The 10,557-nt window shown below is 30.5% G+C and overlaps 3 protein-coding genes across 5 annotated transcripts; 1 reads left to right on the top strand and 2 right to left on the bottom strand.

The window, feature by feature from the left end:
• Positions 1-4: 4 nt before the first annotated feature.
• LOC115243283 (transmembrane emp24 domain-containing protein 5-like) lies at positions 5-2,310 on the bottom strand. The gene is made up of 4 exons (XM_029820116.1): positions 1,944-2,310; positions 1,306-1,502; positions 1,163-1,229; positions 5-1,049 (listed from the first exon to the last, which is right to left on the bottom strand). The coding sequence occupies exons 1-4, from the start codon at positions 2,232-2,234 to the stop codon at positions 819-821; spliced, it is 786 nt and encodes a 261-aa protein (XP_029675976.1). The 5' UTR covers positions 2,235-2,310; the 3' UTR covers positions 5-818.
• A 638-nt stretch (positions 2,311-2,948) lies between these two features.
• LOC115243284 (transmembrane emp24 domain-containing protein 5-like) lies at positions 2,949-5,168 on the bottom strand. The gene is made up of 4 exons (XM_029820117.1): positions 4,899-5,168; positions 4,240-4,436; positions 4,047-4,113; positions 2,949-3,940 (listed from the first exon to the last, which is right to left on the bottom strand). Exons 1-4 carry the CDS (start codon positions 5,100-5,102, stop codon positions 3,722-3,724), a joined length of 687 nt encoding a protein of 228 aa, XP_029675977.1. The 5' UTR covers positions 5,103-5,168; the 3' UTR covers positions 2,949-3,721.
• LOC115243282 (ileal sodium/bile acid cotransporter-like) lies at positions 4,968-9,933 on the top strand. Of its 3 annotated transcripts, none has more exons than XM_029820114.1 (9): positions 4,968-5,093; positions 6,070-6,292; positions 6,980-7,299; positions 7,883-8,185; positions 8,251-8,460; positions 8,572-8,746; positions 8,821-9,083; positions 9,164-9,350; positions 9,420-9,933. In XM_029820114.1, exons 3-9 carry the CDS (start codon positions 7,282-7,284, stop codon positions 9,626-9,628), a joined length of 1,365 nt encoding a protein of 454 aa, XP_029675974.1. In that variant the 5' UTR covers positions 4,968-5,093; positions 6,070-6,292; positions 6,980-7,281; the 3' UTR covers positions 9,629-9,933. The 3 variants fall into 3 exon arrangements, with proteins under 3 accessions (XP_029675974.1, XP_029675973.1, XP_029675975.1); XM_029820113.1 differs by having other exon boundaries at positions 6,980-7,463; XM_029820115.1 differs by lacking the exon at positions 6,980-7,299.
• Positions 9,934-10,557: the final 624 nt, after the last annotated feature.

Raw genomic sequence — 10,557 nt, 5'->3', positions numbered from 1 at the left:
AGTATTGTAACAAAAGTATATGTGTCTGTTTATTATTTTTTATACAAATACAATATAAATATATAAATCTTATATATTCCTTAAATGTCTTCATGATCATACATAAGAATATCTGAAATTAAAAACGAACAGTGAGTTAAAATCAATTAAAGATGGATATAGAACATATAGTTTTGCATAAATGCAAAATGTGTTACAGTCTTATATGATATAAGCAGCGCTTTGGCTTGTAAATACATCAATATATAAAAAAAGATAGAAAAGGAAATATATGTCGACATAGAATATTCATTATAAAAATTATCAAAAATAGCATGTGTTTAAGATTAATGAAAGTATTATGTGGTAAATTTGATAGAAAAATTATGTGCATAAATTATTGCATATATGCAAAATCTCATCGGTGTTAATATTTTGTTACGTTTTTGCTAATTGAGAATTCATGTTTTCATTTGTTACAGACTAATATATATAAGTCTAAATATATATCTCCATCTTACAAGATTTCTTAAATTTGTCCACTCATTAATAAATTTCTGTATGTAACGAATTTTTTGTATCTCTGTCATCTCTACAGATAATCTCCAAAAGTAATTTCATATAAATATATATAACAACATCAAAATGACATATAATTTTATCAAACAATGAAATATGCATTGTATTCACTAAACTCAAAAGATTTATATGCATATTTACGCTGTTATCTATGGATTTTTATATGACATATGAGCTTAATCAGTTGATACAATAGTCTTATCACAATAGTAGTGGACAATGCTCTTATCGAGTTAACGACTGGCAGTTATTCACTAATGTTAAATGCGTGTCTTAGAATATCCAGATGGTTTTATGTCAAATAACTTCCTAACGAAATACACTTGTATCATAGTCGTCACTGTGATGACGAGCACTTGCGCGATTGACCACGTCTGCACATAAGAGTTATTGTCCAATAGCAGATTCAAGTCTCTCTCCTCTCTGCTTCTGCTCCAATGTTGAGTTTGCAGCATTTCGTTAATGTTCTTTTCCACATGCACAATTGCATTCTGAAAAAAAGAAAATACATATAATATTATAAAATATGTAAATCAAATTTATATATTATTTTTAATTACAGAACTTTTAACTTTCGCAGAAAAAATATTTATAATATATGTACCGTAAAATTCTCGACAGAAAGATTCAGTTCTTCCAGTTCCTGTGTATATTGCTGCCATTGATCATACCTATATTATTTTATATGTATAATGTAGTTTTTCCAAATTAATCTTGCAGATAATTATTTTTCTTTTGTTCTCTTACCTAATCACTGTGATATACAAGTTTACTAGTTTCGCAGCAAATCTTGAAAACTGATTATCAATGCATACACTATAGTAACCACCGTTTATTGATTGATCTTGATAATCGCCATTGGGACGCCATTGATAAGGATAAACTATGTTTCCCTCTGGATTTCTCACTGCAAAACCAGCTTTTCCATCTCCACCACGCAAGACCTACAATCAAGAGAAACTGCTTGAATCAGTACAATTGACATGTAAAATATTAATTATTTTCTTGTAACACATTTTCTATTAATTGTAATATATTGTCAGTAACAAAAAATGATTTATTGGATGTAGCCAGAAAAAAATTATCAATTTCCAGATCTTATATAATAAAATTAATATCCTGAAAACAAGCAAACATGTGTCAAGCCACTGGGTCATTGCTTTCAAAGCAGGTGGCTAAATAAGAGTTCACGAGACGTGCACAAGCTGTCAAAGTGAGAACACGTGTCGCCGAGTTATACATAGCGCTTTCTCGAGACACGACACATCTCGTGACCCACTATGCAACCATATGGTCGATCAAATAAGTCGCGTTGTTATTCCCGATCTCGTTTTTTCAGTCAAACAATTTTCGATAATAGATATGGCCAGTCAGTCAGTATATACCTGGAAACTGACGTAGAAAGTTGCACCCGGGTTCACATATTGAGAGTAGCAATCCTCCTTGCCGGCGTCGATGTGCACCTTGTAATCCATCGCGACCGCGGGCAGATTCTCGTAAGAAAAGCTGTCGGTCTCGAAGGGCGCGATCAGGAGCAAGAATACGCCGAGTAGCACGAGCTGCATGTGGTGAGACATTGCTTGAATACGATTAGCATTACAATGAATGACGTTCACCGGCACGCATAATATTGCGAACAAGACTGCTGACCTACTGAATATACTGACTACTGACATTGACAGCACAGACAGGCTCTAGGCTCTAGCTCTACGTGTTGCTTTACCCCTATCGGCATCCAGCTGAACTTACCTACCATCTTAACGCAGTCTCTCAGCTGATTGTAATCTTTAAATTTTAAATACATGTTCTCTTTTTAGTTGCACTTCCTATATTTTACATTTTTCTCTTTTTTTTTATCTTCAATGCTTGCGGTAAACTTATTTCATTTTAAATGCAAGAAGTGTAATGAAACTTCCTTGAAAGAGCAGATGGAAAACAATTTATGTTTCTCCTACCTGCATTATTTGCACCTCAAACTTTTATATTCGTCGCCAAAGTATGAGAAATAAAATTTTTTCTAAAATCTTTTATCATAAAACATATTGAAACTATAGAAAGTTGAAAAAAATGATATATGGATTGTATATAAAAATGTAAAGAGAAAAATAAGAGAATATTGTAACAAAAATATATATATATCTCTGTTTATTATTATTTATATACATACATACAATATAAATAATATAAATATATATATAAATCTTATGTATTCCTGAAATGTCTTCAATATGATCTTACATGGGAATATCTAAAATTAAAAACAAACAATGAGTAAAAATGAATCAAAGATGGATATAGAACATGTAATTGTGATAAATGCAAAATGTATAACAGTCTTATATGATATAAGTAGCATTATAAAAATTATCAAAAATAGCATGCGTTTAAGATAAATGAAAATATTTTGTGGTAAGTTTGATAGAAAAATGCATATAAATGCAAAATCTCATTGGTGTTAATACTTTGTTATGTTTTTGTTAATTGAGAGTTCATGTTTTCATTTGTTACAAGCTAATCTATGTCCAAATATATATCTCCATCTTACAAAGAATTTCTTAAACTTGTCTACTTATTAATAAATTTCTGTATGTAACGAATTTTTTGTATCTCTATTATCTCTGCAGATAATCTCCAAGAGTAATTTCATATAAATATATATATAGCAGCATCAAAATAACATATAAATATATCGAATGATGAAACATGTATTGCAATTACTAAGATTTATATGTTTCGAAAAATTTATATGTATAATTATACTGTTATCTATAGATTTTTGTATCTCTATCATCTCTGCAGATAATTCCCAAGAGTAATTTCATAAAAATATATATATATATATATAGCAGCATCAAAATAACATATAAATGTATCAAACGATGAAACATGCATTGCATTTACTAAACTCGAAAGATTTATATGCATAGTTACACTGTTATCTATAGATTTTTGTATCTCTATCATTTCTGCAAATAATTTCCAAGAGTAATTTCATATAAATATATATATAGCAGCATCAAAATAACATAAATATCAAACGATGAAACATGCATTGCACTTACTAAACTCGAATTTTTGACATATTAATCAATTAATACAATAGTCATAATAGATATTGGACAATGCTCTTATCGAGCTAACAATTGGCGGTTATTCACTAATGTTAACTGCATATCTTATTGTTCAGATGAAATAACTTCCTAATAAAATACACCTGTACCATAATCGTCACTATGATGACGATCACTTGCGTGATTGACCACATCTGTACGTAAGAGCTATTGTTCAACAGCAGATTCAAGTTTTTCTCCTCTCTGCTTCTCTTCCAATGTAGAATTCGTAGCATTTCATCAATGTTCTTCTCCACATGCATAATTGCATTCTGAAAAAAGGAAAACACATATAATATTCTAAAATATGTAAATCAAATTTATATATTATTTTTAATTGCAGATTAATTCGCAGAAAAATATTTATAATATATGTACTGTAAAATTCTGGATAGAAAGATTCTGTTCTTCTACCTCCTGCTTATATTGCTGCCATTGATCAGACCTATATTAACAATAGTTATTGATAACAAATCAATAAATAAAATGACATTATACATATATTATTTTATATGAATAATAGGTTTCTAAATTAATCTTGCAGATAAGTCTTTTTCTTTTCTTCTTTTACCTAATTGCCATGAAATACAACTTCACTATTCTTGGACTGGCTAATGATAAGCGATTATCAATGCATATACTATAATAACCACCGTTTACTGATCGTTCTTGATAATTATCATTGTACTGCCATTGCCAAGGGTAAATTATGATTCCCTCTGGATTTTTCATTTCAAAACCAGCTTTTTTATCTCCACCGCGCAAGATCTACAATCAAAACAAGCTACTTGAATCACATAGTGCAATTAATATGTAAAATATTAATTGTTAATTATTTTCTTATAACACATTTTTTATTAATTCTTGTAAAGAATTTTGAATCACGAAAAACGATTAATTGAATACAGCCAGAAAAAGATTATCAATTTCCAGTCTTATATAATAAAATTAATATGTTCTGAAAACAAGCAAACACACGTGTTAAGCCACTGGGTCACCACTTTCAAAGACAAATGTTTAAATAGGAGGTCACGACTAACGAGACGTGCACAAACTGTCAAAGCGAGAACACGTGTCGCCGAATTCACATAGCGCTTTCTCGAGACGCGAAACATCTCATGACCCATCGCATAACCATGTGCGGTCAGTCCAGTCGCGTTGTTCAATCTCATTTTTTCAGCCAGACAATTTTCGATAATGGATATTTGACCAGTCAGTCAGTATATATACCTGGAAACTGATGTAGAGAGTCGCACCCGAGTTCACGTATTGATAATAGCATTCCTCTTTCCCGGCGTCGATATGCACCTTGTAATCCTTTACAGACACCTTCTTGGGCACCTTCTTGACAGAAAAACTGATCTCGGTCTTGAAGGGCGCGATCAGGAACAGGAACACGCCAAGTAGCACGAGCTGTATGTGATGGTAAGACATTTTGCTTAGGCACGATTAATATTACAATGAATGATATTCACCGGTTACGAATATTGCGAACGAAATTGCTGACCTACTGAATACTGACATTGACAGGCTCTACGTGTCATGATGTAAATATAAATATATATATTTACATCATGTTATATATGTTGCTTTACCCTTATCGGCACCCAGCTGAACCTGTCAGCACGCTGTCTCTCAGCTGACTGTAATCTTTAAATGAATGTTCTCTTTTCAGTTGTACTTCCTATATTTTACATCCCTTTTTTCTCTTCAATGCTTGGTGAATAAACCTCTATTTCATTTTGAATACAAGAAGTATAACGTAGTGCAACTTCCTTGAAAGAGCATACGGAGAATAGATTTGACGAGTTTTTCCTACCTGCATTTTTTGCACCTCAAACTTTTCTCCAATTTTTCTCTTTCTTTTCTTTTCTTTTTATTTATTTTTATCTCTTTTTCTTTTCTTCTATAGTACTTTCTCATATTAAGAAATGCGCTTACGCTCTTTGCTTACTCTTATTTTGTATTAATTATTAAATATTTTTTAAGTATAGAAGAGATATATCCTGCGTCACATTTTTCGTTTTTCGTTTATGCAGCGATATTCCAAAAGAATCATTTTTATGTGCTAAAAAACATGCAATAAGCATTCTGCTACAGTGTTTCTTTCTAACTCAATATTAGAGTATGTATATATATATTATTTATTTCTCTTCGATGCGTAGAAAATATGTAAATGTATGTAGAAAGTATGTATATAGCGAATATATAATAGATAAAAGTAAAGCGTATCAGTATGCATTTTTTAATCATTTATCAGAATATTTAATGCATAAACTGCTTATTGACGTATGTGATTATTTTGACAGCGAGAAAAAGAGATACCGATTTTATAATAAGTATCATCTATACTTTCTATAGATAAGTATTACGATATATATCGGTCATCTCTCCCCTCCAGCCTTCCAGTTGCTTCTGTCTCGAGTGTACTTCGCGATTACGATCAGGAAAGCAGCGAAGACCAGTCGTCGAGACCGGAGATTAACGGAAATCACGTAGTGCTCGTTCAGGATATTTTCGCGCCAAATTATACCGGACACATCGTGCGGAAGACTCTTAATGCGTTCAACAGTACATATATTATTGCCAATACTGATGATAAACGTCGCGAATCTTTTTGCGAAGTAAGTCCCTACAAACATTCTCTATCATCTAATGAAAATGTCACGTATATGCATTCTGAACACACCGTGTAATATTTGTCGCAGCAAATTCAGATTTTCATCGTAAAATTTGATCGGTGAATCATGAAAGTGACAGATCGATACAAAGAATTAAATAAAAGGAAAAAATTTTAAATATAGATATATTTTATAGATTTGAATTTGAATATAGATTCTTCTTATTTGATTTGCAGTGAGCCATTGCAATTGTCGTTGTTCGCAGAAAAATTGAATACAAAAGAAGAGCCAAATGTTTTAAAGATAAAAATTTATATAGAATTGATTCATTTAAATTAAAAATTTTATATTTTACTTTTTATGTATTTTTTAAGTATATGTACAAAAATTTATGCAATGCAACAAATAAATACAATACATATCACTCTATAATTAAAAATTTCGAGAATTATATAAATCTTAAAAATTAAATATGAAAAGTTTTGTGCAAATTGATTGAAATACTGCATTGTTTGGTTATTTATTATTTAAATTATAAAAATTTAAAATTATTTTTTTTTTTTTAAATGTACTTTAACCTTACATTCCATTTTCCTTAAAACAAAAAAAAATCAGCTGTTTATAATCGCGCGCACGCACGCGATAAATCCGTCATTCCGCATAAAGATTGTGCTTGATTGATTATCTCAGGTTCAGTGTCAATCGACGGAGTGATAAATAATAAAATGGAAAAAACATACCAAAGCCTGGCGAACCGATTGGCGTTGCAACTCGCCTGTGCAAGCAGTATCTGCGAAAATAGCGGCGTGCTTGATGCGTTTAGTGTGTCTCAATAATAGTGCATCTCTCCGACAAGCCAAAGAGCGAAAGTAGCGCGACGATGTCGTATATATTTATAGCGAAGTCACAGATTTCATGGAATCGCCGGCGATCAAACGGCGTCTCCCACTATCCGTCTTATTTGCAACCTGCAATGCAATCACGCGTTGATTATGCAATTTAGCTATAATGTACGTTTCGCGGTCGCAAACCGTGACTTCGTTTATATTACTGGTACTTACTCGAGTATAATAAAAAAGAAATAACACGATTATGCCGATGAGCTTATATATAATTTCTTACGCGGCGGTAAATAATGTCAAGGCATACAAACTCGATGCACGCAAAGATACATGTACGTATTGTGTATGTTTTATCACCGTATATCGCAATTTTTTGTCTCGCTTGAAATTTTGAAAATCGCTTATTATCCGATTATCCGAGAAATATGATAATTTCTTTCGGATGGAATATATTCAATTCCTATAAAAGAGGGGTATGAACTTCCTTACTGCAATTAAATTGATTTGTATATTATATTATTCTGCCACCAGTTTAATATACTTATCTAATCATAGTTTATTCAATCTATCTCTTTCTTCTTCTATTTACCTTTTTATTATATCCTTATCAATTTGACATTTGCTTGAATTTTGCATCATATTTAGTATTAAGTGCAAAAGATAATTGCTGTGTAATAGACTGTGAATTTCTTTTAAGGTAACGAATGGATTCATATATTAATTGTTTCTTTTATTTATTATTTTTTTACAGAGAATGACGGGTGCCAAATGCATAATAGGATTGTTGTTATTGAGAGGAGTAGCAGCATGGACCGTTGATATTGTACATGATATAACTGTACATATGAATCATGTAACATCAGTTCCATTTAACATACCTGACTATAATTTATCATCCAATTTGTCCTTGGTCGTCACTAGTCAGGACAATGATATCGCGATACCAAGTTTTGAGCTGCTGCAGAATGAAAATAAATCTTGTAATGGCATTTTAAATGTTACTGGTGTGTTTCTCGGTAGAACAAAATTAATATTTACTTTGGAAGAAGATGGGGTAAGTGCTAAGTAGTAAGTAATTGGCATTGTTTGTTAAAAGATATAATAAAGATTTCTTTTTAGGTTAAAGACAGCCAGGAGGTCTCTCGTATCATTGTAGTACGAGAAGAACGCACAATAGATACCATATTCACTGCCAGTGTTGCAATACTTGTATCTATCTTATATATTAATTTTGGCTGTGCAATGGATTGGGATGTATGCCGTGATACATTAAAGAAGCCAATAGGCCCAGCTATAGGATTTTTTTGCCAGTTTCTGATTATGCCAGTGGTAAATTTTTTTATTGTAGATATAGTATTGCATAGCTGATAGATAGATATTTTCCATAGTTTTTATCAAACAAGTCTTCTGCAAATTTATATTAGTTCATATTACTTCCAGTTAAGTTTTTTCATTGGATACCTTTTATTTCCTGATCGTCCTGAACTGCAAATAGGCATGTTCTTCACAGGGATAAGTCCAAGTGGTGGTGCTTCTAATATTTGGACGGTATTACTTGATGGCAATTTAAATCTCTCAATCACAATGACCACAATATGTACCATTGCTGCATTTGGTAAGGAACTAAAAAATAAAGATAATTCTTGCGTATAACATCCTAACGAAAATTTAAAATTTTATTCTTTGCAGGAATGATGCCGTTTTGGATCTTTACATTGGGCAGGCATATTTTTGCACAGGGACAACTTGCGGTACCCTACAGTCAAATTGGCACTTTTGTGATTGGTCTCGTAATTCCACTGCTTATAGGATTTGTCATCCAAAGAAAGCTTCCAAGAGTATCAAAGATGTTAGTTCGGATAATGAAACCTTTTTCTATAGTTTTAATTATATTCATTGTTATATTTGCTATTACAACTAATTTGTACCTTTTCAAACTATTTTCATGGGAGGTAAGCTAATATTTTTCTTCGATAAATCTACAAATAAAATATCAGTATGCAAAGTACACAAGTTTATTTTCTTGTTTCAGATTATAATCGCAGGAATGGGTTTGCCTTGGTTGGGCTTTACATTTGGTCTTATAGTAGCGAAAATCTGTAAGCAATCCCAAGCCGACATACGAGCAATAGCTATTGAAACAGGTATTCAGAATACTGGTGTAGCCATTTTTTTGTTACGTTTTACATTAAAACCACCTTCCGATGACCTAACTACTGGTAAGTTTATACAAATACTTATATACATGTATTTATCTTAATTGTCTAATAAAATGCACTTTTTTTTAGTGCTTCCTGTGTCTACTGCAATTATGACACCAATACCATTAACAGTTCTATACATAATAAAGTTAATTTATCGATATACACATAAAGCAGAAGCAAAAATAGTACTAGAGACTGTTCCATCATTAGAAAAACTCCAACAAACTACAAATGTTTCTACTATCACACAACTGAATGAATCTAAAGAAATTACTCAATTGAATGATAATTGATTGAATTTTGTAGAGTAATTCCATGTTTCTATTTTCATATATATGTATATTTATATTGTACATTAATGTAAAAAATCTCAATAAGGATTGTAAATGGTTGTGGAAGCCATATAATTGTAGATGATAATATTTGTTTATTGTTATATGTTGAACATTTGTTTAAGAAATGTTTACACTGACGATACTTAATAATATATTATAACTAACAATAATTTATAATTAGTATTTAGATGCAAAGAGATATATAATAGGATGCTTAGCAAAGATATCTGTTAAATTTTTTGTAAAATCTCATCTGCATTTATATACTATTTTTAAAAGCGCAAAAAATTAAGGAATGTTTATATTTTTCTAAGCTTGTTTTTAATTATAAAATATAATAAATTTTAATTGTTAAATGTGTAAATTTATTTATGTGTAAATATATTTTTGAATTTGTAAGTGCATTATATCTGAAAATATTTAAATTGAAAAAAATAAATTTTTGAATTGTGTATGTGTGTTACAATCATACTAGTCATAATTTTGACTAAAACTATAAAAATTTATTTTCACTCACATATTTTTATAAGAGCAAAATCCATATTTTAAAAAATAATGTTAACCGCCAGCAGCGCCATCATTTAACAAAATGAATGTAGTTACAAATAATATGTCGAATTCAAAAATTTCTCACGCCAATGTAACTAAATCAATCAATTATTCGATATATGTACATAAATAAGTGCTAACTTTTCGCAATCTTGCAAATGCAATGAATATTAATCATTACACATCTCGTGTACAACAGTTTTATAAAATGAAAAAAATATGATGTTTAAAATTATTATTAACACAAATCTCTTATTATATATCGATTATATTTTTTTGTTTCGAGCATTTGGCAATATAATAAATATAAATAAATTTAATTTTCGGTCAACAATTTT

This window comes from Formica exsecta, unplaced genomic scaffold (assembly GCF_003651465.1).
Source record: "Formica exsecta isolate Colony F162 unplaced genomic scaffold, ASM365146v1 scaffold72, whole genome shotgun sequence".
In the NCBI taxonomy this organism is placed as follows: domain Eukaryota; kingdom Metazoa; phylum Arthropoda; class Insecta; order Hymenoptera; family Formicidae; genus Formica; species Formica exsecta.
Note: the sequence above shows the minus strand (reverse complement) of the source record. Positions and strands in the feature narration are given on the sequence as shown.

What these genes read in the sequence shown, in the direction of transcription:
- LOC115243283 (XM_029820116.1), bottom strand. Translation starts at nt 2,234, where the DNA reads ATGTCAGTAGTCAGTATATTCAGTAGGTCAGCAGTCTTGTTCGCAATA. An exon ending in CTTTCTACGTCAGTTTCCAG is followed by an intron (nt 1,503 to 1,943) that starts GTATATACTGAC and finishes TCTTGATTGTAG; the next exon opens with GTCTTGCGTGGTGGAGATGG. An exon ending in TTTCTGTCGAGAATTTTACG is followed by an intron (nt 1,050 to 1,162) that starts GTACATATATTA and finishes TCTTTTTTTCAG; the next exon opens with AATGCAATTGTGCATGTGGA.
- LOC115243284 (XM_029820117.1), bottom strand. Translation starts at nt 5,102, where the DNA reads ATGTCTTACCATCACATACAGCTCGTGCTACTTGGCGTGTTCCTGTTC. An exon ending in TTGTATTTCATGGCAATTAG is followed by an intron (nt 4,114 to 4,239) that starts GTAAAAGAAGAA and finishes TTGTTAATATAG; the next exon opens with GTCTGATCAATGGCAGCAAT. An exon ending in TTTCTATCCAGAATTTTACA is followed by an intron (nt 3,941 to 4,046) that starts GTACATATATTA and finishes TCCTTTTTTCAG; the next exon opens with AATGCAATTATGCATGTGGA.
- LOC115243282 (XM_029820113.1), top strand. Translation starts at nt 7,425, where the DNA reads ATGTCAAGGCATACAAACTCGATGCACGCAAAGATACAT. An exon ending in CGATGCACGCAAAGATACAT is followed by an intron (nt 7,464 to 7,882) that starts GTACGTATTGTG and finishes ATTTTTTTACAG; the next exon opens with AGAATGACGGGTGCCAAATG. An exon ending in TTACTTTGGAAGAAGATGGG is followed by an intron (nt 8,186 to 8,250) that starts GTAAGTGCTAAG and finishes ATTTCTTTTTAG; the next exon opens with GTTAAAGACAGCCAGGAGGT.